The 27289-nt window shown below is 56.1% G+C and overlaps 2 protein-coding genes across 2 annotated transcripts in view; one reads left to right on the top strand and one right to left on the bottom strand.

The window, feature by feature from the left end:
• LOC139013836 (ER degradation-enhancing alpha-mannosidase-like protein 2) overlaps positions 1–936 on the top strand; it is a 148011-nt gene extending 147075 nt beyond the window's left edge. Inside the window, exon 28 of the mRNA XM_070420194.1 lies at positions 27–936. Within this exon, the coding sequence (XP_070276295.1) occupies positions 27–164 (138 nt within the window). The 3' untranslated portion in view covers positions 165–936. The remainder of the gene's footprint in view (positions 1–26) is intronic.
• Positions 908–23970, bottom strand: MYH7B (myosin heavy chain 7B). The gene is made up of 41 exons (XM_070420198.1): positions 23863–23970; positions 22503–22609; positions 22252–22395; positions 21633–21789; positions 21297–21324; positions 20103–20199; positions 18016–18039; positions 17768–17860; positions 17566–17629; positions 16544–16642; positions 15836–15939; positions 15553–15691; positions 15159–15277; positions 14921–15070; positions 14421–14591; positions 13099–13278; positions 12879–13011; positions 12714–12790; positions 12206–12293; positions 11932–12049; positions 10102–10225; positions 9862–9998; positions 8847–9102; positions 7666–7908; positions 7047–7223; positions 6799–6944; positions 6374–6464; positions 5909–6298; positions 4985–5111; positions 4779–4897; positions 4490–4686; positions 3998–4347; positions 3709–3833; positions 3477–3592; positions 2621–3017; positions 2421–2546; positions 2159–2329; positions 1968–2072; positions 1789–1884; positions 1170–1307; positions 908–1080 (listed from the first exon to the last, which is right to left on the bottom strand). The coding sequence occupies exons 1-41, from the start codon at positions 23951–23953 to the stop codon at positions 1069–1071; spliced, it is 5826 nt and encodes a 1941-aa protein (XP_070276299.1). The 5' UTR covers positions 23954–23970; the 3' UTR covers positions 908–1068.
• Positions 23971–27289: the final 3319 nt, after the last annotated feature.

Genomic DNA, 27289 nt, shown 5'->3' with positions numbered 1-27289 from the left:
CCCCCAGCCCCTCTCTCTTTGCCCAGAGCTCCTGCATCAGCTTCTCATACTGGAAAGAGACCGTGTCCATCCTGTTGAACCCAGACCGCCAATCACCCTCTGCCCTTGTCAGCTACATGGAGGAGCCCTACATGGACATAGACAGGGACTTCACTGAGGAGTGACCTTGGGCCAGGCAGTCCCTGGGAGGCTGCTGGGCCAGGGCCAGTGCGGGTGAGCGTGGGTATGAGTGCCATACGCCCTGCCATGTCTCCACCCCTCCCCTGCCTTCCTGCTGCTCTCTGCCTGCCCCAGGTCTTCGGATACAGGCTTGGTGGGAGTGTCTAGAAGCCCTTGGGTCTGAGGGCCCAAGGTCATTGGGGAACCTTAGTTCCTTCAAGATCCCCATGATGAGGACAGGGGCACTATGCCCACCCTTCCTTCAGAAACTTGGGGCCCTGGCCCACTCAGAGGTAAGGGGACTTTTAAAAATAGTTCTGTCTGAGCTCCTGCCCAGTCTCTTGGCCATCAGTCCTGGGTTGGGGAGGGAGGTATGGGGACCCTCCCCCAGTCTGTGAGCCAAGCTTGCCCTGGCCTTTGGACCCAGGCTTCTGAGCCCTGGGCAGGGGTGGGGGATACCAGAGAATGCTACTTTCCCCCAAGCCTGCCCATCTGTCCTCCCTCGTTTTCCTTTAGTTCCTCTGGTTCTGTGTGCTCTTTGGCCACTGTGTTCATCCCAAGGGGTGTCCCCAGAAGTGAGGGACCTTTCCCTTCCATCCCTTGGGACATGGGGTGGCTGTGTCCTGCCCCCTTATGCCCCAGGGCAGCATCTCCTACCTGAGCCCAGACACATAGGAGCCTGCCTGGGAGCAGAGCCTTGGCCCCTCCTTGTGTTGCCAATTTATTAACAACAAATAAACCGATTAAATGGAGACTATTAAAGAACTTTATTTTAAATGATTGATGTGGACCTGACTTTTGTCTGTGGGACCGTGTGCTCCCCTCCCCTCCTGAGGCTGGAGCTGTAGATGTGGCGTTTATTCAGGGTTCAGCAGATGAAGAGAGAGGTGAGGGGGCGGACAGCAGGCATCATTCCTTGTGCTGAGGGGGAAAAGGGTGGCTCAGTGAACTATACCACCTGCCCCCTTCCCCTTGCAAAGGGCAAGGTGGTGCCCCAGGCTACCCCTTACCTTAGGGCCCAGGGCATCCCGAGTCCGTGCCCGCAGCTTGTTGGCCTGGGTTTCTGCTATGTCTGCCCGCTCCTCCGCATCATCCAACTCGTGCTGGGCCTTGCGATACTTGGCCAGGTTAGTGTTTGCCTGTTGCTCCTGGGGGCACAGGCAGGCTGGGTCACCCTTTGGTAACCGAGATGGTCAGTCTGGTCCCACCCCATCGCAGGAAGGGTCTGGCTTCTCTTTGTCTTCCACTATGCAGCCACCACCGCTATCCATGTTCCATCTACCCCCCTCACCAGCACCCACAGCAGGAAGGAAGGGGTTGTGACACCTCTTCAGGTACCCATGTGCCAGACCTGGGCCAGAAGGGGAAAGCACATGGGGTCCCTTCAGAGACAAAGATGGGTCTCATCTCTTGTCAGAGCTGTGAGAAACACTTCCTGCTTGGACAGGAGGGTCACGAGCTAGGTCACTGCCCATGAAGGCAGCCTGCCTACCCACAAAGCCAACACTGGGAAGGCATGTCCCAGAGGTGGAGTAGGGCTGACAGCTGCTGGCCTCTTGCCTGGGGCCAGCTTTGAAGTTGGGTTCCACAGGCGTCCTGACCCCCGGGGTCCAGACCCAGTACACTCACCGCCTCCTCAAATTGCCGTTTGTAGCTCTTGACCTTGCTCTGCAGCTTTTCCACCAGGTCCTGCATTCGAGCCAGGTTCTTCCTGTCCTCCTCGGCCTGCGCATGTAGAGGGGACTCAGGTCTGGCCCGGACCAGACCAGCTTTTGGGCCGCCCCTTTAGAGGTGGACCTGTCACCCACCTGGTACGCAAGCTCCTTGACCCGGCGCTCATGTTTCCGCACCCCCTTGAGGGCCTCGGCATGCTTCTTCTGCTCGGCGTCGAGCTCAGCCTCCAGCTCCCGCACCTGTGAGCAGCAGATGGGCCTGATGCCCTGAGCCTGCCCTCGCACTGCCCACTGTGCCGGGGAAGGGATGGGGACTCCACACGCACCTTGGCCTCCAGCTTCTGCACCTGCTTCTTCCCACCTCGAAGGGCAGCTTGTTCCGCCTCCTCGAGCCGTGCCTGTAGCTCCCGCACCGTCTGCTCCAGTGTCTTCTTCATCCGTTCCAGGTGTGCGCTTGTGTCCTGCTCCTTCTTCAGCTCCTCTGCCATCATGGCCGCCTGTCCGGGGTGAGATGGATGGTCGGGGTGACTGGCCCCAGTGGAAGTCCCTTTGGGCTCTGTCCCCTCCACAGCTCCGGCCCAGCCTCACATCAGTGATGGCCTTTTTGGCCTTCTCCTCGGCTTCCCGCCTCTCCTGGGCAGCCTCCTCCACCTCTCCGCTCAGCTGGGCCAAGTCCACCTCCAGCTTCTTTTTCTGGTTCAGGAGGCCAGTGTTCTGGGGGGAAGCAGAGCCTCAGAGTCGGCCAGTAGGCAGCCACCCTATGCACCCCCGTGAGTTGCTGCCCTCACCTGTGAATGCAGGAGGTTGAGGCGCTCGGTGGCCTCCAGCAGCTCCTGTTCTGCAAGCCGCCGGCTGCGCTCGCCCTGCTCCAGTGCAGCCCGCAGCTCTTCCAGCTCCGTAGCCAGCAGCACGCCCCGTCGCTCCAGGGCCTGTGCCTGCTCCCGGAGCTCAGCTGCCAGCCGCTGCTCCTCGTCCCTCCCCGCCTGCTCCTCCTTGAGTTGGGCCTGTAGCAGCCGTGTGGCTGCCTGTGCCTCCGTGGCCTGGCGGGTGGCATGGCCCAGCTGCAGCTCCAGGTCATTGAGGTCACCCTCCATCTTCTTCTTGAGCCGCAGTGCCTCATTGCGGGCCCGTGTCTCTGCATCCAGGGAGGCCTGCAGGGACTCCACTGCCCGCTGGTGGTTGCGTCTGGGGGAGGGAGAAGGTAGTGGGTGTCTTGGCCTTCGAAAGCAGGTAGGAACGCTGGAGACATGAACCCATTTTGGGAATAAGGAACATCCCTCCCTGATTTCAAGCCCCATGTGACTTCCTGTTCCCATCAGAGCAAGTTCACAAACAAGAGTGAGGCTCTGGAGCAGACAGATGTTGGCTGAACTCTGGCTCCACCCTGACTGTGTCCCTTGAGCAAGTCCTATAGGCTCTCTGAGGTTCACCTCCAGACTGGACAATAGTCCTGACCTGAGAAAGCTTTGTGCGAGGCACACACTACTGTCCCTGCCGATCTGTGTGCACAGCAGGGGCTCAGCAAACACTGCTTTCCTTCCCTTTTCCCACTCAGGTGGCTGGGCTGGGAGGGGCAATTATCCTTGAGAAGACAGGTGGGCCCCTGGGAGTGGTGGTGGGTAGGGATGGCCCTGGCCCCCATACCTCAGGTTAGTGCACTCCTCGTCCTTCTCTGCCAGCTTCCGGTCCACTTCCGCCTTGACCTGGGATAGCTCCAGCTGGATCCGCAGGGTCTTGGTCTCCTCCAGCTCCAGAGCCCCCTGGGGTGCAGAGTAGGCAGTGTGGGCCTTGGGGCCCTGAGTGTGTCTTAAGGGAGGAGGGAGGCCAGGGAAACAGTGGGTCAGTATCCACCCCACCCCTGTGGCCAGCCCCTGACCTCGGCCTCCTCCAGTGCGGCCTGGAGCTCACTCTTCTCCCCTTCCAGCGCCTTCTTGGCTTTCTCCAGTTCCTGGATGCTCTTCCCACTGAGGCTGACATGGTCTGTGAGGTCACTGATCTCCTCTGCAAAGTGGACAGGGCACTGAGGGGCCACCTCAAAGCTCATGCTCCAACCCAGGCCGCATCCTTCACCCCTGGCTCCAGGGTGACTGCTCCAGGACACCCTGTGTGACTCCAGGGACGCCCCATGACCCCCGAGCAGTTCTCTGGCCCTGGGCTGGTCGTACCCTGTAGGTTCTTGTTCTCCCGCTTGAAGGTCTCCAGGGCCTCGAGAGCCTCCTCGTGGCTGTGCCGCAGCCGGAAGAGCTCGGTGCCCAGGCTGCGAGCCTCCCTCTGGGCTGCCTCTAGCTCCCGTTGCGTCTCCTCCTCCTGCCGCCGCCGCTCCTCCAGTGCCCGCTCCAAGTGCCGCTGCTTCTTGTCCAGCGCAGCAGCTGCTGAGGTTGCCCGCTCCAGTTCCAGGGTCACATCCTCTGACTCCGTCTGTAGCCGCAGCTTGGCCTTCTCCAGTGATGAGCACTTGGCGTGTGCGGCCTCTACACCCTCCTCTGCCTCCTGCAGCCTCAGGGCCAGCTTCTTTCTAGGCCCCAGAGCAGACAGGGTATGGACTGTGTAGCAGAGCAAGGCTGACAGAAGCATGGCCCCCACAGCTCACCTCTCCCATCAGGGCTCAGAGGCACGGGTCACCTGTGTGGTGATGGCCTGGCCAGCAAGGCACTTACTTGGCCTCCTCCAGCTCCTCGGTCCTCTGGATGGCATCTGCCTCATACTTGCTCCTCCACTGGGCCACCTCCGCGTTGGCCTTGGACAGCAGCCGCTGCAGCTCGGCCTGTGCCTCCGCCTCCTCCTCATGCTGCTCTCGCAGGAGGTCACAGTCGTGCCGCAAAGCCTGCACGGCGTGGGCCAGCGCATTCTTGGCCTGCAGGGACCCCAGTGACCTAAGTGTCAGGCCTGGCCAAAGGCCCTGATGCCCACACTGCCCTCTCTGTGCCAGCCCGTGGCCAAGCCCACCTTGCTCTCCTCCTCCAGCTGCCTCCGCAGCTCCTCCAAGCTCTGGGTGGCCGAGGCCTTCCCACGGCTCAGCTGGCTAATCAGAGACTCCTTCTCCTCGAGCAGGCGGCCCAGCTCCCCTGCAGCCAAGGGGTGAAGCAGCACGTCAGGCTGGCAAGGGGCAGCACTGAGGCCCCGGGATGGCCCATCTGAGCCCCTGACCTCACCGTTCTCCGTCTGCAGCCGTCCACGCTGGGTGCTCGTGTCCGCCAGCTGCCGTTGCAGCTCCTCCACCTTGATCTTGGTCTCACTCAGCTGATCCTCATAGGTCCGGCACAGCTTCTCTGCACTGGCCTGAGACCCAGGGTCAGAGGTCAGGACAAGTTTGTGAATCAGAGGACAGGATCTATGACTGCCAATCAGACAGGGACCTGGGATGGGGAACTAGAAGGCTAGACATGGGCCCAGGAATCAAAGAACAGGGCCCCAAGTTCAGACAGATTCCACTATTGCTTAAAAGATGGACATCAGAAGTGAGAAGGTAGCCCTGGCCGGGTAGCTCAGAGCATCATCCCAATATACCAAGGTTGTGGGTTCGATCTCCAGAATAATGCATAGATAAGTGGGACAATAAATCAATGTTTCTCCCCCCCCCCCCTCCTCTCTAAAAATCAATCAATAAAAAACATTTTTAAAGTGAGAAGACTAGACTAGTCCTGAGGCCAGTGGGTCAGGATGAAGTTGGGATACTAGAGTCTGAAGTCAGGTAGGGACAGAGTCCTGCTGTCAGGATTAGGTGGTACAAAGGTCAAGGGTCAAGATTGGTTGCTGGATTCAGGACAGAGTTCGAAGGTCAAGGGCTAAGTTAGAATTGGACATTGGGTCAAAAATGACTTGTAGTCAAGACACTGAGTTTCAGAGCCAGGGTTTGAGGTCAGGACTGTAGTGGGATTGGGGTTAGATGCCAGGTGAATGGGTCAGGGGTCAGGATCTACTGGGGTCTAGATTAGCGTGGGGTCAGGGGTGGTCAGGGTTCAGCAGTTGGAGGCAGCATTGGTCTGGTGTCAGGATAGCTATGGGATCAGAGCCTAGAGGTCAGGTGAGGATGCTGAAGGGGGGTCAGAGGTCAGGGTCAGGAAGGAGGCAGACACCTTGCCACGGGCCAGAGTCTCCACACTGGTGCCCAGGTCGTCCACCTCCATGCGGAGCTCACTCTTCTCTTTTTCCAGCTTCTGTCGCACCCGCTGCAGACTGTCCACCTGCTCGCCCAGCTCGGCCGCGCTGTCCGCCTGCTTGCGCCGCAGGGCAGCCACTGTGGCCTCGTGTCGCAGCGCAGCCTCCTCCAGTTCCCGCCGCAGCCGCCCCAGCTCAGCCTCGCGCTTGCGGCATCCCTCTCGCTGCCCAGCAGACGCGCCACCGGCCTCCTCCAGCCTCTCACTCAGCTCCTCCAACTCCCGGGCTGCCTCAGCCCGCTGCTTCTCCACACGGGCCCGGGCCGCCCGCTCTGCCTCCAGCTCCTCTTCCAGCTCCTCTGCCCGAGCCTGGGGACAGGGGGAGGCAGCTGTCGCCTCTGTAAGCCTATCACACTGGTCCCCATCCACCCATCCCCCACACACCTGCAGCTCCTTGATCTTCTTCTGCAGCTGCGCTCCAAGGAGCTGCTCGTCCTCCACCCTCAGGTTCAGCTGACTCAACTCGGAGTCCTTCCTGGAGGCCACAGCAGAGCATGAGCCTACCCTGGTCCTAATTTCCACCAACCTGCCTGGGCCCACCACCCCCAGCACACACCCTGCACCCAGAGCAGCCCTAGGTGACCTCAACCCTGCCTTCCCTCTCAAGCCTTGGCCTCAGAGCCTGGTCAGGGCCCTTGGTCCAGGGAGGACAGGACACTGCCCCCAGCATCTAGTAACCCCCATCTCAGCCCTCCATGTTCAACCTCTGCTGTCATGTGGAACCAGCTAGAGTCCAGCAGTGAGAAGCGGGTGTAGGCTCAAAGGCCCCTGCCAGCCGGGGCCTGGTCTGCTGCCCACCCCAGGCCTACTTTTTGAGCTTCTCCTCCAGCTGCTGCTTATCCTGGGCAGCATCTGTCACTGACTCCTGTGTCAGCTTCAGGTCGCCCTCGAGCTTGCGCTTGGCCCGCTCTGTGTCCATGCGCAGCTTCCTCTCCTGCTCCAGGGAGCACTCCAGCTGTGGGGTGGGGGGCGCAGACATGCTCAGCACCAGGCCCAACCAGGCACCCTCCCAGCTCTCCCGGTACCACCACACAGCCCTCGGCTGTGCCCGACTCACGTCTTCCACCTGCTGCTCCAGCCGCAGCTTGGCCTTGGCCAGTGCGCTCACACGGTCCTCCTCAGCCTGCAGGTCACCCAGGACCTGCTGGTGGGCCTCCTGCAATGCCTTCTTGTCCTTGGTCAGCCGAGCCACCGACTCGTCCAGTGCCGCCATCTCCTCCGTCAGGTTCTTCACCTGTGCCAGGGCCAGGGCCACGATGGGGATGTCCCTCCCACCCCGGTTTGAGTAGCCACCCCTTCCAGTGGGCGAGCAAATCACTCCATCTGAGCCTCATCCTCCCTAAATGAGCGCCATAGAGCTGTTGAAAAGGTTCAATGACAGGCGGTATGCGAAGGCACCTGGGGGTGCAGAGCTGGGGTTCCTGCCCTCAGGGAGCTTGCAGTCCAGGATGGGTGACAATTGCTGGCATTTGCTGATCACCTACCCATGCTGGGCCCTGTGGTGAGTGCCAGCAGACTAGTTACACAGTGAATCCTTGCCCACCCTAATGGGGCAAGTGCTGCTATTAACCCCATGTGACAGCAGGAAATTCAGGCCCACAGAGAAGTGACCTGCCCAGGGCTCCATAGCAGGGCCTGGCAGAGCCAGGAGTGGGACCTGCAGCTGCTGGCCCCACCTTGTTCTCAGTGGCTTGCTTCTCCTTCTCGGCTTTGGCCAGAGTCAGCTCCAAGTCATCGATGTCCTTCTTGAGCTCCGTGCACTCATCCTCCAGTTTGCGCCGGCGGGCGGCCAAGTCGGCATTCACCTCCTCCTCGTCCTCTAGCCGCTCACTCAGCTCCTTCACCTTCCCCTCAAGCTGCACCTTGGACTTGATTAGCAAGTGGCAGCGCTCCTCAGCATCCGCCAAGTTGTCCTGCTCCTAGAGGGAACGGGAATGGGGCAGAGTGGAGGCAGGGCCAGGTAAACAAGCAGAGGGGCACCAGGCTGGGTCCTAGAGAAGAAAGTTAATTTGTCTGTGCAAAGGTTTGACTCAGCTGGGTTCTGGGGGCCACGGAATGCCTATGGCCTGCTCTTGGCCCTGAGGGGCTCAGTGGGATGAGGGCTTAGGTGGAGGGATGGGCAGGGGCAGAAGTGACACCTGCAAGAGGGGGATGTTAGGCCAGGGACAACCCAGAGTGAGGCCCAAACGAGGCTTCTGTGGAGATGGGTGGGAGCAGACCTGCGAGCCCTGCACACTGGAGGGGCTCCCACCTCACTCTTCCTCACTGTGCAGGCGACCTAACGTTATCCTGCACCTGCAGGTGAGTTTTGTGACCACAGGCCCATCTGTCTTCCACCTGTGTGTCTCTAGCACTAGCCTGGCACGCAGGGAACGCGAAGGACTTGCTGAAGGACAGAAGGGCTCTGTGGGCTTGGGGAGATCTGGACCCTCGATCCCTGCCATCTGGTTATTACTGTTACCTGCGACCTGGGTTCCCGTGGGCCCTTTACCAGAGAAGGGAGCGTGGGTCTGTCTGTTTCAGGGATGGCAAGGAGGGAAGAGCTGGGAAATGGGGCTCAGCTGCAATGGGAAGCCAAGGTGGCAGGGGGGTGGGAGCACAGGACACGTGGACAGACATCCCGTGGCTGGGCAGGCTGGGAATGTAGGAGGTGAGCAGGGACATGAGCCCACAGCCTCATCTTGTGGCCCGTCTGGAGTAGCAGGTAGATCCAGGTAAGCTTGGGCACTCGGACGACACCAGGTCTGCCCTGGCCGGGGATCTGGTTGGGGTGTTTCCTTGGAGCAGTCGGGTTCATTGTGGCATCAGGTCACTGAGGGGAACCCTTCCCCTGCCCCTGCCCCCCGCCCCCACTCACTGCCTGCAGCTGCAGGGCCAGGTCATTCTTTTCCTGGGTGATGCTGACGTGCGTCTCCTCCAGCTCCTGTCGCTTGGCCTCTGCAGTGGCCAGCGCCCCTCGCAGCCCCCGTAGCTCTGCCCGCAGGGCCGCCAGCTCCTCCTCAGCCTGTGCTGAGCGCAGCAGCGGCTTCATCTTGAAAAAGAGCTTCATCCATGACCAATTCTTGACGGCATTGAAGGCACGGATGTTCCACTGGATGGTGAACAGGGCATCCCTGGGGAGGGGCAGTAATGGATGACCAGCAGGCTCACAGTGACAGCCCTGATGTTCCCTGAGCACCTCCCCTGGGGCAGGCGCTTCAGTGTGTGATCTCATTTAATCTTCCCAAATGGCCTCTCACAACGCCTCTGCTTTGTAGGTGAGATTGAGGGAGAGGCCAAGGACATGCAGGTGCTACAGGGAGGGGGCTCACAAGCCTTGAATGTCCTGGTGGCCCTTACCAATGTTCTAAAGACACCAGGAGTGGTAAAGCCACCTGGCTCTACCACCTGGCTCACATCTCCACCTCCTGCCTCCCCCGCCCCCCCCCCCCACCCCCTCCCACTGGCCAGCTGTGACAGGATGGCTCTGAATAGAGATCATCAAACATGCACGTCTTAGGACCATCCCATCCTTTAAACAAGATAATGCACATACATTCTCCTGCCTGGCATTTCAGTCATAACCACTCTGGGCCACACTCTGGGATGGCCCGGAGTGGAGAAACAGGTGTTCTTACCCCAACTTTTGAGGTGACAAAATGGAAGCTGGGAGTTGAGGGGCACAAAACAGAACCTTACCCCTCAGAGACACCCTTACTCCCATAGGGGTAACCTGACCACAAGAGAGTATGACTGGGTGCTCACGAGGGGCCAGGCATGATGCAAAGTCTGGTCCACACAAACCCTCATTCAGGTCCCAAAGAGCCTGGTGGTTCCCTGAGTGGACAGTCGTCCCACCAAAACCCCGGTCCTCCATCTCCGTCCACACCCACCTGCCTCCAAGCAGGCGCTGGTACTCAAGGCGCATGAGGCGGCCCCGGCCCCGTGCCTGCAGCAACGTCAAGACCTTGGCCAGACGCTGGTCACGCAGCTCCTCCAGGATGCCCAGAAGCCCAGCCTTGAAAAACACCTGGGGGGGTGGGGCCAGGGGTGTAACCTCCACCCACCAGCATGTCTCCTGTCCAGTGTGACCACCCACACCTGAGTCAGCCCTAACTCCTCTGTGCCCTGACCTTGGTGTGGCCAAACTGGTACTGGGTGTGGTCGATGTCCAGGGAGCCCAGCAGCTTCTCTGTGGCCTTCCTGCTGTCCATGAAGGTGTCATCAGGGATGGCACTGGGGTTCAGGATGCGGTACCTGGGACAGCAGGGAGAACTAGTGAGGAGAGGCTGGGCAGGGAGCCAAGGACTGAGGAGGCTGGTGGGGAGAAGGAAGGGAATATTCCTGGACCTCTCCAGGCTGGAGCGGAGTTCCAGTGGGACACATACTGAACAAGCTGCGGGGGGGGGGGGGGGGGGGGGGGGGGGCGTGCAGTGGGAGACTAGGAGGTAGGTGTGTTCTGCTGAAAAATCTCGGTTTCGTTTAAATGCATCCAGTAGAGAAGTTCTTTCAGGGGCTGCAGTGCTTACAAAAGGCATGCAGCACTTCTATAATTGTTTAAGAAGGCGAGACGGTGTAGCACATCTCAACCTGAAGGAACATTTGGGAGAGAATTCTAGCCAATAAGTGGACACATTCGCATGTGTGCACAGGGCAGTGCAGGTCAGGTTGGCTGTGGCCACACTGTGAAGGCAAAACCTGAGAAACACAAAAGCCTGCACTAGGGGACGGATGTTTCCAGCGTGATGCTGTGTCGCTACACATTCATCCACAGCCACAGCACGTACGGCACCGAGAGACCCCGAGTGCCAACTGCGGCCTCAGGTGGTCATGATGAGTCCGTGCAGGTTCAGCAGTGGTAACACTGTCCTACCCGGCAGGCGATGTTTAAAACGGGGGAGGCTGTGCGTGTGCAGGGATAGGGAGAACATGGGAGATTCCTGTACCTTCCTCTTAATTTTGCTGTGAACCTAAAACTGCTCTAAAAAATAAAGTCATAATTTTAAAAAAAAGGACGATGATACAGACTTATTCCTATTGATAAGGAACAATCTCCAAGACACATGGTTAGCCCGACCGGCGTGGCTCAGTAGTTGAGCGTCAACCTATGAAGCAGGGGGTCATGGTTCAATTCCCAGTCAAGGGTCAGGCACATGCCTGGGCTGCAGGCTCGCTCTCCATTGGGGTGCGCAGGAGGCAGCCATCAACGATTCTCATCACTGATGTTTCTCTCTCCCTATCCCTTCCTCTCTGAAATTAATAAAAATATATATGTTTTTAAAAAAGACATATGGTTACATGAAAAAACAAACCCACAGACTCGTGTGTGCCCACGTACAGTATTTGTACATACATACGTCAGCGTGGACGGCCAGTTACTTCTGGAAAGGGAGGGAACTTAGGCTGCTAGTGGCCTGACAAAACCAAACTGAGGAAGAGAGGGGAGGAGCTACTGACTGGGTGCTCCCGCGGGGCCAGCATGATGCAAAGTCTGGTCCACACAAACCCTCATTCAGTTCCCAAATCTGCATCTAGCCCTGCCTGCCGCCATCTCCAGACTAAAATCCAGTCTCACCCAGGACTTCTCCTCTAGAACATCTGCTGGAGACATTTCAAATTTATGTGTTCAAAGGAGGGATCAATCCACTGTCTCCCCAACTCCCCAAAATAAAAAACCCTGTTTGGTATCTCAGTAAACCTACCACCAGCTTCCCAGCTGCTCAGGCCAAACATCTGGGAGTCACCACCCTTGTCTTTTCTTTCTTATTCTGTATCCAAGGCCTCAGCCACCACCATCTCCCACTGCATCCTTCCCAGTGACAGGAATTGTCTGTTTGACTCTAAAATGTGTGCCCTTCTCATCCCCTCAGGCTGTTGCCTCCACCAGGGTGGAGGACAAGGGGGACGGTGGCTGTGTAGGGGGAGCTGGGGAGGAGCCAGGGCTGGGGCAGGAAGACACCCACCGTTGCCGGAAGTCGGCGTAGAGCAGCCTGTTGGGGAATCCTTGGCGGCAGATCCGGATGCCCTCCAGGACCCCATTACAGCGCAGCTGGTGTAGCACCAAGAAGGCATCCATGACTCCTGGACGGGTGGAAGTTAAAGGAAAAGGTCAGAGGTCTCGTGCCTCAAAGAAAGACCAACAGTCCACATGGGGGGCTCTGCGGAAGGGAGAGATCCACCCGGACCCCTCCCTTCAATGTTCCCCCACTACCACCCACCTGGCCCCAGGGTGACTACCTGGGGTCTTGTTCTCATTGGGGACAAGGCAGCGGACAAAATGAGGCTGTGTGGCCCGCAGGTTGGTCATCAGCTTGTTGAGGTTCTCCTGGAGGTGGGGAGAGGGGAGAAGGCACACAGGGCAGGGAGGCAGAATTGGAAACCGCAGTGGATCAGCCCGCTAAGGACTGGGGGGCAGGCCCCTCCACGTGCCTCCACACATCTGTCACCCTTTCCTGTGACCCTCTGCCCTCTTCTGCTTGACTGGGTCCCTGTCACCACAGTCTTCACTCCCCACCCAATCCCCCTCAGGCCCCCACTTCACCCCCCCTCCCCCACCCCAAACCCTGCCCAGGCAGCGCAGGGACGGGAAGCAGCACAGACTTGCTGTGATGTTCACGTGGAGAGGAGTTAAACATCACTGCAAGTCTTAACGGCCGCCCGCCCAGGGTGCAGGGGACAGATCAGGGAGCGAGAACAGGCTGGAGGCCAAGGGGTGAGGCCTGCATAGGCCCAGGCTGGGCCTCACCTTGTGCAGCTGGGACACCGTCTGGAATGATGCTGCCTTTTTACGCTTCTCTTTCACACCAGACTTCGGGGGCTCAGCTAGGAGAGACACGGGGACCAGTCACTCCAGGGACATCACCCTGAGCCCCCACAGAATGGCAATCTAGTCCCTCGGCACGGCACGCACCGGAGCAGGAGCCTGCATAGTTCTCGTAGAGGGTGGCCAAGAGCTTGTTCTGCGACTTTTGGAAGATGGGGACCACTGTCTCATTCAGGGGATCCTTGTTTTTCTCCAGCCAGCCCACGATGCTGTAAGGCACCTGGCAGAGATCAGACAGGCGCTGAGCCCAGGCGGAGAAACCCAGAGGGAGGAGTGGTCAAGAGCTGGGGTTCCCAGGGGCACCTACCACACCCGCATAGTGGACCACCTCAAAGTGGGCCTGGTATTTGCGCTTTTTGTCAGGCCTGGGCTGCTGGAAATTGGGCGACTTCCCTGCGTGGTTATCGTAGAGCTTGGCCCGGAAGCTGGCGTCGGAGGCCTTGGGGAACATGCACTCCTCCTCCAGGATGGACAGGATGCCGAGCGGCTGGGGACGGGGAACAGGATTGAAGGACCGCCACTGCGCCAGCCCATCCTCCCCGAAGCCCCTCCTTCTGGAAGCCTTTCCAGATGCCCCACCTCAGCCACCTGCTCAGAGGGCAGAGACCAGACCTGCACCCAGGAGCCCTGTCTTCTAAGACAGAAAGAACATTTTGGTCTCCGTCCCTCTTCTGCACAATTCGCAGCTCTGAGTTGTCCTCTTTGTTTATGAGAACTGTGCAAACTCAAACTGGCATCTTTGTACCCATCAGCCCCCAGCTCCATGATCTCACACACACTCACAGGGACAGTAAAAAATAAAAGGAGCCGAGTTCAAATTTTGGCTTCCTGGGTTCAAACTTACTGGCTGTGGGCCCTTAAGCCTCCCTAAGCCTGTTTCCTAACCTGCAAAATGGGGAAATGCATCATTTGTGCTGCTTTAACAGTGAAAAACAAACAAAAATGAATGTCAACCACCTAAATGAATGTCCAACAGGAGATTCCAGAAATGCATTGTCTGAAAACCTTCTGCTGCATGAACTACTGCGCCTTCTTTGTTCAATGTTCAAAACCCATTTTAGAGAAAAATAGGAGACCTGAGTTTGAACGAAAACTGACGCCCAGGACATGGGACTTGGAGGAAACTAACCGGAGGGCCAAGATTCTGGTTGTGTGGGGGTTCGGGGAACATCATTTCCCCTTCACTTTTCACTTTTCTAATTTTCTGATTTTTCTTTCTCCCATTCTTTGCACAATGGGGACATTTATATAATGTTTCACAATCAAATAAACAAATAAGCAAACACATCCCACTCCTCTCCCAGGGCAGTTCTGAGGGTCCAGTGAAACTGTGGCTGCAATAGGACCTTGTGAACTTCAAAACTGTGTCCACCCATGAGGGGCTATTGCCAACAGTGCTGGGATGCACACTCACATTGCTCACACATGTTCACCAACATGCTTTTACAGTCTCCAGCGCACCTGTCACACACATGCACACATTCCCATTCATGGCATGTACAGAGTCAGAGCCATACACAGGCACAAGCTCACTTCAACGCACAGGCACACACTCACACGCACACTTGCACATGCTCACTCACTGCACCCACACCCTCCCCGCTGCAGTGAGCTTGCGCCAGGCTCCACCTTCTCGATGAGGTCGATGCAGGGCTGCAGGTCCAGGCCGAAGTCGATGAAGACCCAGTCGATGCCCTCCCGCTTGTACTCCTCCTGCTCCAGCACAAACATGTGCTGGTTGAAGAACTGCTGCAGCTTCTCATTGGTGAAGTTGATGCACAGCTGCTCGAAGCTATTAAACTGTAGAGGGAGAAAAGGAAGGAAGGAAGGAAGGAAGGAAGGAAGGAAGGAAGGAAGGAAGGAAGGAAGGAAGGAAGGAAGGAAGGAAGGGGAGGGGAGGGGAGGGGAGGGGAGGGGAGGGGAGGGGAGGGGAGGGGAGGGGAGGGGAGGGGAGGGAGAAAGAAAAATAAAACTGCAGAAGGAGGTGCCAGCTCAGCAGCCTCCCTGTGGATGGCAACAGGGAGGCCCAGAGAAGAACAGGTATATATACAAGTTCACCCTGCCCCCAGGCAGAAGCCCAGGCTCCTGCCCCCACCCACTCAGGGGCCTGGGTGTGGGCCTGCCCTCACCTCGAAGATCTCAAAACCAGCGATGTCCAGGACCCCGATGAAGAACTGCCGGGGCAGCTTCGTGTCCAGTGTCTGGTTGATCCGAGACACCAGCCACCGGAACAGCCGGTCGTAGGTGGCCTTGGCCAGAGCCCCCACGGCAAACACCACCTGGAGTCGTGGGGATGCTGGGCTGGGACCTGGCCAGGAGGACCCTTCCCAGCTGTCCCGGGTCAGCCCTGGCCTGCGAGCAGCTCACCTGCTCCATGCTCTGGCCCTTGGTCACATACTCATTCCCCACACGCACTCGGGGGTGCAGAAGGCCTTTGAGGAGGTCCCCACTGTTGACTCCCATCAGGTAGGCAGCCTTGTCAGCACCTGGCAGGGCACATGGGTGGGATGAGGAGGTGGAACCAACAATTAGAGCACCTGGGGGCTCAAATGGCCTCAGCCTGGCATCAGGGAGGGGAGGCCAGGAAGGGTCAAATTCAGGGTCAACAGAATGTGCAGCTCAGGAGGGTGAGGGTCTGGCGTTGAGAGTCAGGGGTTACAATCAGGTCCAGTTAAGACTGAGGTCAAAGACTGCGGACAAGGGTGAGGGCTAATGGTCATGGACAGAACTTTGGGATCAGGGCATGAGCCCGTCCCCTCACTCTCGGTGCCGTCGGCCTCGGCCTGCTCCTCCCGCTGCTTCTGCTTGAACTTCATGTTTCCGAAGTGCAGGAGGGCACCCACGATCTTATAGCAGGCGCACTTCTCGTCCACACTGAAGCCCAGGATGTCCATGGCATGCTGCGGTGGGGACGGCAGGGTCAGAGATGTCTGGGCCCCTCCAGGGTCCAGCCAAGCTCAGGGCACTGCAACTGCTCCCTGATCTCTACCCAGCATCACAGGGCCCCACGCTGCAGGCAGCCACTCTGCTCCCACCCGACATACGTCAGTGGCCATGAGCTCCTCCCCATCATCGATGTTGTCCACGGTGATGACGCCCTGGCTGCAGAAGTGGTAGTCGTAGGGGTTCACAGACAGAAGCAGCATGTCTGGGACACAGGCGAAGAGGGTGGGTCCAGCTGTGTGCACCTGGCTATCCTCCTACCCCATCCCAGCGTGGTGGGTCCTGGGGGCCAGCCCCACAGGAGAGTCTAGGGCCCTCCCAGGACTTCCACACCCCCATGTCCCTGGCTTCTCTTTCCTTATGGTTCTCTGAAGCATGAGCCCGTCCCTATGTCACATTCATCCCTCCACCACTGCTCATGGCCACCCCTCTGGTCCAGACCCTGTGCTGGGGCACAGCGAGGACCAGGCTCTGCCCTCAAGGAGCTTGCAAGAGAGGGGGGCTGGGCCTCGACAGAGCCATTGGCCCTTCCTTGGTCTGAGTGGGGTCTCGCTAGCTGCAGGACCACAGGAGGGACAACTTTACAAGAGCAGCGGCCAGTTCCCTGCATGAGAGAGGGCTCAGCAATAACCAGAAGTCCCAGGAAGGGAGTGGGAGGGAACAGAAGGGACTCAGAAGAAAGACAGGATGTCACAGACCCCAGAAGAGTGAGGGAACAGACATCCCAGGACCTGGACTTATGGGGGACAGGCAGCTCTCACTCCCACCCAGTCCTAGGTACTCCCATCCTATCCATCCCTGGTCCTTACCCTGCAGCTCTGGCTTCTTCCCCGAGAGGATCTGGTAGTAGACGTGGTAGCCACGCTCTCCGGGCAGCTGGAAGATCACCCGTGACTTCTCCAGGAGATCTGGAAGAAAGGGAGGCACTGGCCTACCATCTTCTGCACCTCCCCAGAGCGGGTCACCCCAATAGGGCTGAAGGGGCAGGTCAGGGTTGTGGGAGAGGGGCAGGGGTGTGTGTAGAGGCACTGTCTGTATACATCAGCATGTACTAAAGTGTGTCTCTTGCCCCAGTTGGTTTGGCCCAGTGGATAGAGCATCAGCCTGTGGACTGAAAGGTTCGATTCCAGTCAAGGGCACATGCTCAGGTTGCAGGCTCAATCCCCAGTAGGAGGCATGTAGGAGGCAGCCGATCAATGATTCTCTCTCATCAATGATGTGTCTATCTCTCCCTCCCTCTCCCTTCTTCTCTGAAGTCAATAAAGTGTGTCTCTCCGTCTTGCCTGTCACAATGTGGGAATGTGTGTGCATCCCCATGTGTGACTGTGTGTGGGTATGTGAATGTGGGGGGTATTCATGTGTTCATTCTTTCATCTACGCTTTCTTTCCTTCACCCACAACCACACTCCTTCCTCCTGAGCAGTGCTGGTGTGTCAGCGTGTGTGTGGGCAGAGCTCTGTGTGTCTGCACGTGGTCAGCGGGGCATGAATTACGATGTCCCCTGCCCATCACCATGTGTCTGTGCTTATTCATCAGGATCTGGCCAGGAATCCCCAGGTGGGGAGTGTCAGTGTGGCGGCCCCTCTGCGCAGGTGGCCTGGGCACCTGGCGTCTGTGTGGCTGGGCTGGGTGAGGCTAGGAGACCACATGGAGGCTGGTGGAATGTTCCAGGTGAGAACTGAGGGGCCTGAGCTGGGCAGTGGCCTGGGGATGGAAAGGAGTGCCTGAAACAGGCAGAAGCCAAGGACTTGAGGGATGCTCCGTCTGAGCAGAAAGACTCAGGCCGTGGCCTCTGTCTCGTCCCCGCCCTCCCCGCCTCGCCCAAACTCACAGCTGTCAATATCCGAAGATGCCAGCTTCCCCGAGGGACCAAAGTGAATGCGGATGAACTTGCCCTGTGGGCAGGGGTGCGGTCTCAGTCAGAGGGGCCAGCCATGCTGCCCTATCAGCTGGAGGCTCCCGCCGTTGCCACCTGTGTCTCCCTGCTGCCGATCCCGCTCCACCCACCCACCCTTCCCACTGTGGCCACTCACGAAGCGGGACGAGTTGTCATTCCGCAGGGTCTTGGCATTGCCAAAAGCCTCCATAGCAGGGTTAGCCTCAATGATTTGATCCTCGAGGGTACCCTGGTGGGGTGAGGTATGCTCGCTGACTGGGACCCAGAGCAGCCGCCGTCCCAGGTAACAGCCCATCCCTGACACCTCTGGTTGGGAAGGGGAAGGGCAGGCTCCCAGGACCTCATAACTGTTGCCTGCCCCACTCACACTGGCCCCATCCTTACCCCAGTCTTTGTGGCCAGAAATTGCTGGGGGGAGAAAGAAGACAGTGTTAGAGGGTGTGAGGTCTCAGCAGGCCAGGGTGGCAGTAGTTAGCAGGACAGTGAAGGTTAGCCCCCGCCCCTGCCCCCGCCTCACCCTCCCAGGACTGTTACAAGAGGACTGCTAGAAAGTAGGAGCAAGCATGGCAGGGGGCTGAGTCTGGGGGAGTCTACAATTAGCAGCCCTTCCTCTCCCCCAGCTGTCTCTGGCCTCTTCCATATCCCATCATTTCCCACACTCCAGGAAGTGGCCCCTGCCCCAAGCGCTAGAGGCTCCTGACTAAAATCCTCTTCAGAGCAACAGCTCAAATGCCCCCTCCTCTAGGAAGGCTTCCCTGATGCTCTATGGCTGGAAGAGATCTCTTTCGCCTGGACCTTCGTACCCTCACCTCCGTGAGTCCTTCTCCACACCTCTCCTTTGCATTGTGATCAGGCACATCTTCATGGTGCAAATAATTTGTACACCCACTATTATTTAAAATGGCCCTGCCGGGTGCCCACTATTACCCTACTTTGCAAATGAGGAAACTAAGGCTCAGAGCAGGGAAGTAACCTACTCAAAGCCACACAGTAAGTGGGAGCGAGAAGGCACTGAGCCCAGGCATCTGCCTCCCACAGCACCCACAGCCACCCACATGTCTCACCTAGAGAGACATGGAATTGGGAGGATCCCCACCACTGTCCTCTCCTAGCCTCATCCTTGTCTTCCCTCCCCTGGGTCCTAGCAGCCTGGAAGAGGCTGCTCCAAAGCGCTGGCTGAGGTTATGTGGAGTGGAGCTCGGGAACATGCTCTTGCCATTTCCCTTCTGCCTCTGTCCCCCCAACAATATCTCTGGGGGGACTGAAAGGGAGAGAAAGGAAGAATGGATTCTAAAGTGGCAGATACCATGCCACCAGCGGACTTTGGTTATTCACTCACCTCCAGGGAGCCCAAGGCTGAAACAATCCCCCAGAGATATTGCTGGGGGGACCGAGGCAGGAGGGGAACGGCAGGAGTCCATCCCCTGAGGTCCTTTCTGACCAGAGGCCTCCCTGCCCCTACCCTGCTCGCTCTGGCCTCTTCCTACCCACCATTCCTATTAGTGGACCAAGCCCCAACTTTCTGCAGCATCCTCACATGGGGTTTGGAAAATGGGGTGGGGAGAGGAAGGAGGAAAGAGTACCAAAAAGTCAACAGCAAAAACAAAACGACAAAAACAACCACCACAACAACAAAAAACCAAAACTGAAATAAAAATAAAAAATCAAGAAATTCAAATGGGGAAAAGAAAAAGGCAAAAAGAAAAAAGAAAAAAAACACCTTAAAGTGGAGAAAAGAAAAAGAAAATTAGAAAAAAAAATGCCCCAGAATAAAGCAAGGCTCAACAGGACCAGGAGGGAGGACTGACTGAGGGAGGCGGCCGTGGGCTCTGGAAAGAAAGGCAGCCCCTTGTGGGGGCGGAGGGGAGAGGAGCACCCAGAGGCCTGAGTCACTGGCCTGGGGGCTAGGAATGGATGTTGTACTTCAAACGCAAAAACAAAACACTGTCCCCCATTGTTTCAGAAACTTTCAAAAACCATACAGAAACCAGGGGGTGAAAATCGTCCCCTACCCCTGCTGCTGGGAATGCTGCCAGGTGCCTTTGGCTCTGGCTAAACTCCTCATAAGCCTGCTTGTTTGATTGACAGCAGGTAACTCTCTTTGGTGCATGAAAACCAAGAAAATAATCACTTCTTAGCAAAAAACGGCCTCTTTGGTAAACTCTCTCAAAATACGAAGGTCCCAAAGGGAGGGAAAACTACATAAAAAGTTTAGGAAGGGCGATGTGGTCCCACCCCTCTGTGTTACAGATGGAAACACTGGGACTGGGTGGCACAGCATCGCGGAGGTGGCCATCGTTTCTTTGGTCAAGCCTTGCTCAGGCCAGAGTCCCCCACCAAGGTGGAAGGCTCAGGCGGGGCTGGAGACTCTGGGGAATCAACATAAAAAGAAAAAAAAAACAAGGTGGGGGGGACAAAGAGAAAAACAGTGAGAAGCAGTGGTGAGCAGCGCCCAAGTGGGCGAGTCTTACGGCCTTCTTGCCCGGCCCGTCTCCCAGGGCAGCGACGATGGCAAAGTACTGAATGACCCGCTTGGTGTTAACCGTCTTACCGGCCCCCGACTCTCCGCTTGGATGACACAAACATAAGTCACCAACGCCCACTTGGCCACTCTAATTCCTCCCATCCCTCAGTGTCCCCCTCCACAAGCAGGGCCCTCTGCCCTTCCCAACCCAGCTCCCAAGTTAGGACCCCAACTCAAAAACCAAAAACCAGAAGAGATCAGCCCTCAGAGGCATTGAGTTGTTTACAAAGCAGGCCAGTGTAGATCATACACCCACCCCCGACCCCGAGAGATGAGAACACACAATGCCGCCCTTTACTACGTGCAAATCTAGTGCCAGGCACTGGGCCAAGTGCTTTCTTTACTTGTATTGGCTCATTTAAGCCTTAGAAACAAAGGATCATAAATAAGACCCAGAGATAAGAAGGAGAAATGGAAAAGGCAGGCACCATCATCACCCCCATTTTATGCATAGGGAAATGGGGCTCGGAGAAGTTATGTGACTGTCCCTGCTGTGTGCCAAGTATGTACATTAAAATGCTGACTCCTTGTAGCTCTGCATCGTAGGATTGTCCTGTTTTTACTGATGAGACTCAGAGGCCTAAGGACATCAGCAGGAAGAAGTGAACACAGAACATGAACCCAGTTCTATCTGGTTTCAAAGGCCTTGCTCTAAAACCAGGCTGCACCTGCACGTACACACACACTCGTACACAAACAATGTCCACATTGGCTTGGCTGGATATGAACTTGGCATGTAAGAATTCTATCACTTTCCCATGGAGACAAGCAAAGGACCAGAAATAAGACCCAGATTTAAGGAGAAGGTAAGAAAGAGGAAAGGAAGAGGAATGCCCCTTCCCCTTAAGCCACAATCAGAACTCCCAGAAGATTAAGGTGGGGGAGATTCCAGCCCTGGAAAGAGGGGCTATCAGGCTGGTGGTCACTCTGGGACTTGGGTCTCCCTTTCCTGCTTACTGTCCATAACATGTCTACCCAGAATGGGGGCAGAGAACATGCTCTCATTTAGCTTCAGGCGGTAAATTTAGCTTAGTCTTGCCCTAAGCACTTTAGAACCAACCCTGGGATATGATTTTAGGTCCACTCCCTTCCTGCCAGATGGCCAGCATTTCCCACCCCGTCCCCAGAGCCGCACACTTACGTGATCAGCATGGACTGGTTTTCTCGGTCTGGAGGAATGGGAAGGAGATACAGACGTTAGCCACGATGGGGGACCAGCCACAGGTGGAGCACACTGGGTATCCATGGCACTGGGGCAGCCCCTCCACCAACGAGAGCCAGAAATGGGGAGGACCAGAGAGGACCCTACAGCCTGCAGGCCAGTTCCCACTCGGAGAGACAGTGGCTATGCTAGAGCGTCTGGCAGCATCAAGGAGGGCAATGCAAGCGGAGGGAAGGGATCCTTTGAAGAAGCTTCCCTGTAGCTGGGGTAGGGGTCTTGGGTGGGGACAGGAAGAGGAGGCCAGGCAGCCCTTACTTCGCAGCATATCATTGTAGGCGTTATCTGCCACCGCATATATGTGGGGTGGGGCCTCCGAGCGGCGCTTTCCCTTGTAAGCGGCCACCACGGAGGGCGTGTAGACCGGGAGCCATTTGTAGGGGTTGATGGTGACACAGAAGAGGCCCGAGTAAGTCTGAGGAGAAAGCGTAGAGATAGGTTGTTGGGGGCCAAGTTCCCATTCCCAGGCCCCAGCCCTCACAAACCATGACCTTTGCAATATTCCCCAAGGAGCCACTTAACTATGCCACGAGATACCCTCTGTGGCTGCCCTCAACCAGCCTTCACTCCTGCCCACAGCCCATGTCCCTTCTCCATGGCCCTTCTCCATGGCCCATTGTGGAGGCTCCACCCTCGCCCCGCCCCCCCAGCTGAAGCTCCACCCCTAACACTCCCAGAGCTGAGACTCCAGCCCCATCTCCAGCCCTGTCTCAGCCCGTAGCCCCACCTCCACAGCCCCATGACATCACCCTGCTCCACCTCTAGCCCCGCCCCACTGCACACAGCCCCGCCCCTTCTCCAAGTCCTGTCCTCTAGCCCCGCCCCAACCATGCCCATCCCCGCCACACCCGTGGTCCCTCCCCAACTCCTGGCTCACGTAGATCATCCAGCGAGCATAGCGCTGGCGTAGGTTGTGCAGCACTGAGGCTTCGTTGAGGTGCGTCATCATGGCCATGTCCTCCAGCAAGTCAAAGCGGGGCGGGTTCATGGGCTGCAGCTCTGCTTCCCGCACCATCAGCATCTGCCAGGGAGGCCATACAGTGGAGTACAGACAGCTGGCCAATAGCTGCACACTGGGGGGGAGAGGGGGAGGTGGAGGAGCTAACACCGGGGAAAGGGGAAGCAAACCTTCTGGTCTTTGGTCTCCACGTTGACTCTGCCCCCAGTAGCCTCTGACTTGACCTCAGCCTCCACGTAGGCGTCCTGTTCATCAGGCACCCAGACCCGCTTCTTCCCTAGGTTGAGGGAGAACACTGGGCCTATGAGCGCGGCCGAGGCACACTCAGAGGCTGGGGGTCCATAGCTGTGCCCCTCCCAGTGTCCCCTCTGTCAGGACGCAGGAATACCCAGAGTAGATCCTTCCAGACTCGGGCTCCTGTCCAGGCAGAGCTGGGAAGGCCTCTAAAGATCTTCTGAGGGGATTCCCTGACGGGTAAGTCCTTCACTGCCCTGATTACACACTTGGGCTCAGATTCCTGCTTCTGCCACATGTGCCCTGTGACCTGAGGAAAATCCCTCATCCTCGCTGGGCCTGTTCCCTCAATAGCAAAATAGTGTGGGCACCTCCTGGGGTCCCATGTGGAGCAGCCCTCCATGTCAGGCACATAATTCTAAAGGGGATTCCACCTCCTCCATTTCACTGAAGACTCAAGCACAGGTCTCCTAACTCTGTGTCTTGTGTATCTTCCTGCCTGGCCAGCTGGTCCCAGAGCTTGAGGGAGCCCATATGTCATGCTGGTTAAAGGCAGGGACTCAGGCTGCAGACCACCGGGTTCTGTTCCCTGTCCTGCTACTTACTAGCCAAGTGCTTTAAGCAGGACCAGGTACATAACTTGTAGGCCCCAGTGTTAAAGTGCAGACCCCTTGTTAAAAAAAAGAATATTAAAAATTTCAAGATAGTGACAGAGAGTTAAGTCAAACATGAGGCCTTTCTGAGGGTAGTGCCCTTTGCAAAGGCAGGGATGGCACACCATGAAGCTGGCCCTGGCCCTGGTCCCCACCTCCCCAGGTTGTTGAGCTCATGCATGGAGGTCATCTGCTCTGGGCCTGGCACACAATGGGCACTGCCTATTGTTATTATTGTCCTATGAACAAACCAGGTCATAAATAGTAGTCTTTATTCCTGTCCCTAATAAACAGAGGCTTTGGCTCTATGGAAAGCACTAAAAATAACTCCAGCACAGGTTTTTTGGACACGTGGAAGCAGCCTGCACCCATACCAATCACTCTCACCTCAGAGGCCTCAGGTTCTAGCCACAGACTGCAGCTCTGATACTGTCCCATTTTACAGAGGAGCAAACCGAGGCTTGCTCACAAACACTGATACCCACAGAACTTAGTCTCAGGACCCCAGACTCTGAGAGAAAGATCCAGGGCTAACGCTGTCAGGCCAGAGTGCACGCTCCTTCAGCCCTGAGCTCAGTGCCACCCTCCTGGTCTAAGCCCATAGAGGCTTCCCTGTGGCTGTGGCCCCTCTGCCTTCACTTACCATCCCACGCGACAGTGTGCACCTTCATCATCTCCTGGTAGCCCTGGCGGAGGTAGCGGGCGGACTCCCCGAGTTCACTCACATCCATCATGGTGGTGGTACTGAGAGGTGGAGGATGAGGAACTAGAAATCTTGGAGGTTTAAGGTGGTCCAAGGCAGCAGACACTGGAAGATGGCAGTGAGAGAGGAACTGAGGGACCAGGGGCCCCAAATGGGGCATGACCCAACAATCCACAGGACCTAGGTGATTTCCTGGGGCTCCTCACCTCAGCCTCCCTGGTGAGCCCCCAACACCCCCCCCCCCGCCCCCCGCCACACACACACACACACACACACAAACATCAGAGCATCCTCTTCCACAGATATGAGGAGACTCATCCCAACCCATCGGTACCCTCACCCACTGGCCCACCTGTACCTCCTTCAGCTCCAACCCCAGCCCTGATCACCCACCTCAGTACCACGGTGAGGGCTGGGAGCTGGGCTCCCCCTTTTATTGCCGCCGTCAAGGTCAGTGCGGAGGAGAGCTATGTCAGCAATCTCCACGTGTCACAGCCCCCCCAGCCTGGCCACAGGACACAAAAGTCAAATTCCCTTTTATCTCCACCAGCACAGCCCCTGGGCTATTTTTACCTCCCATTGTCAGGGGAGCACAAAGGCTGAAGAGAGACACTCCACTGAGAGAGAGGGAGACTGGGATGCAGAGACTGACACAGGCAGTGAGAGATCTGGGAAAACTGAGGGGCTTGGGGGAGAAACTGAGTCTCAGGGAGTATGATATACCCAGAAAGAGACCCACAACTCCAGAACGGAGAGCAAGGAGACTCAGACTCTGGGACTATTTAGTCCAACTTTCTTTACACACCCCAGGGATCTGAGGCCCAGAGAAAGGAAAACACTGGCCAAATTTCACAGCTACGCAGTGTCAGAAGCCAGGTCAAAAAGAGAAGCAGAGAGAGTGAGCCATCCCTCTCCCAGCACCTGGATGTTGTCTCTTTACCCACCTCTACCCCCCTCTCCGGAGTCCCCTGGGGAAATTACACATAAAGAAAACCAGACCTGGGACCACAGACATAAAGGAATGCTTTGGCTAAAGAGAAAGGAAGTCGAGGACATTTAGACCAATTAGGAGCCCCTTCATACTCTGACATTCAAGATTCACAGGAAGCCTACTTCCCACTCTTAGCCCCCTCCCGCACCCTACTTTCAACAAGGGTTGGGGGTGCTGGCACTCAGCCTGACAGGGGCCTTGGAATGTCAGGGCACTTCCAGGCTCTCCTGTCCATCATCCCATTCAGGCCCTGGTGACACCACAGAATTTTAGTCAGAGAATCAAAGGATCCAGGAACCTTAGACACTGGACACCCAGACATTGGACACACACTGGACAGAGGCCCAGAGCCAGGATTACAGGCAGACGTCAGGCTGAGCTCACACAGAGAAATCCTCCGTACCAACAGGCTACCAGTTCCAAATACACAGATGTATCTGTATTCCACAAAATGCATAGAAATAATTTCAAAGATACATTTTCAACCATACATACTTCAAAACAGGCAAAACTACTGTACGATAAAAATGGAAGAGTAGTCCTTTGAGGGAGGGTAATGACTGCAGGGGGCACAGGAGCAGCCGCTGGAGTGCAGGAAACGCTGTGTGTACTGTGCTGAGTGGCGGTTACACAGGTGTGTTCATTCTGTAAAACTATCTGAGCTGCATGCTTAAGATGAACTTTACTGCATGTATGGTACATGAAAACCGTGCTGCAAATACATACCATATTTAGCAATATCTATCAAAATTTCAAATGCCCAGACCCTTTTAGGAATTCATCCTACAGATATTTCCCCATGTTATGAAATGACTCCTTCGGTTGGACATGTAGATTGTTCTCGGTCATCCTGCTATAATAATCAGGGCTATGATGAATATTCTGTACAGTCTGATGAATTTTCACACACACCCTGTTCAAGAAACCAAAATTACCAGCACCCCACTCACATCCTCTTCAATCATCCCCCCCTCACCTACTATCCCTACTTGTAATGTCACAGATTAGTTTTCCTCATTTAGATGAATGGAATCCTACATTATGTATTCCTTTCTTCTTTCCACGTTATATTTGTGAGAACATCACTTGGTTTCAATTCTTGCCATAGAACTTAGATTGTTTCTTACCTGCCTCCTCACACTTACCGGCAAGAGCTTGGTCTAGATCAGTGGTTCTCAACCTTCCTAATGCCGCGACCCTTTAATACAGTTCCTCATGTTGTGGTGACCCCCAACCATAAAGTTATTTTCGTTGCTACTTCATAACTGTAACTTTGCTACTGTTATGAATCATAATGTAAATATCTGATATGTAGGATGTATTTTCATTGTTACAAATTGAACATAATTAAAGCATAGTGATTAATCACAAAAACAATATGTAATTATATATGTGTTTTCCGATGGTCTTAGGCGACCCCTGTGAAAGGGTCGTTTGATCCCCAAAGGGGTCGCGACCCACGGGTTGAGAACCGCTGGTCTAGATGTCCAGCACCGTGCAGAGCATCTGCACATAACAGAAAGTCAATACGAAAGTTCGAAATGTTGAATAAGAAAATTTACCAAAATTGATAGATCATTTATATTTTAGGGCCTTAATCTCCTTATGGGTCAGAGGCTAAGGATCTGGGCCTGAGCAATTTACAGAAGACCCAGAGGGTGGGGAAAACTGTGCTCACTGTTCAAACATGCTCAGAAAGCAGGGCTTCTTGCCTAGGGCCCAAGCAATACAATTAGCCTGGAGAATCAGAACTTCTAAGAAGCCCAGCTGATATCAAGAATAATGTTGGTCTGAATTCTAGAAGTACCTGCTCAGTATATAAACTTGGGGCTGAGAAACCAACCAAAAGAAATGGGTGTAGACCAGCCCTGTAAATTCACTCTAACTACCCATGGCACACCTTCTGCTGAGATGAGCTCACAGACAAATATGACAAAGCAATGAGGAAATCCAAGATGCACCTGAGTGAAACAACAAATGCTACAATCTCAAGGACTTAAGGTACCAACTTCATTTATTTATTTTTTTAATAATATTTCTTTTTTAAATATATATTTTTATTAATTTTAGAGAGGAAGGGAGAGGGAGACAGAAACATTGATGAGAGAGAATCATTGATCAGCTGCCTCCTGCAAGCCCCACACTGGGAATCAAGCCCGCAACCTAAGCATGTGCCCTGACCGAGAATCAAACCATGACCTCCTGGTTCATAGTTGACACTCAACCACTGAGCCACGCCGGCCAGGCTTACGGTACAGACTTTAAATACCTAAGGGCTGTTCTGGAGCAGAGGGAGCCTACGTGACCGGTGTAAACTCACGAGCAGAGCAATGGGGCAGTTCCAAGGAAGCAGAGTTTGGACATACACACAAAAAC

The sequence above is a fragment of the Myotis yumanensis genome, unplaced genomic scaffold (genome assembly GCF_028538775.1).
Source record: "Myotis yumanensis isolate MYYU_CA2020_CCGP unplaced genomic scaffold, mMyoYum1.0.hap1 SCAF_7, whole genome shotgun sequence".
Taxonomy (NCBI): domain Eukaryota; kingdom Metazoa; phylum Chordata; class Mammalia; order Chiroptera; family Vespertilionidae; genus Myotis; species Myotis yumanensis.
This window is presented reverse-complemented; position numbering and strand designations above follow the sequence as displayed.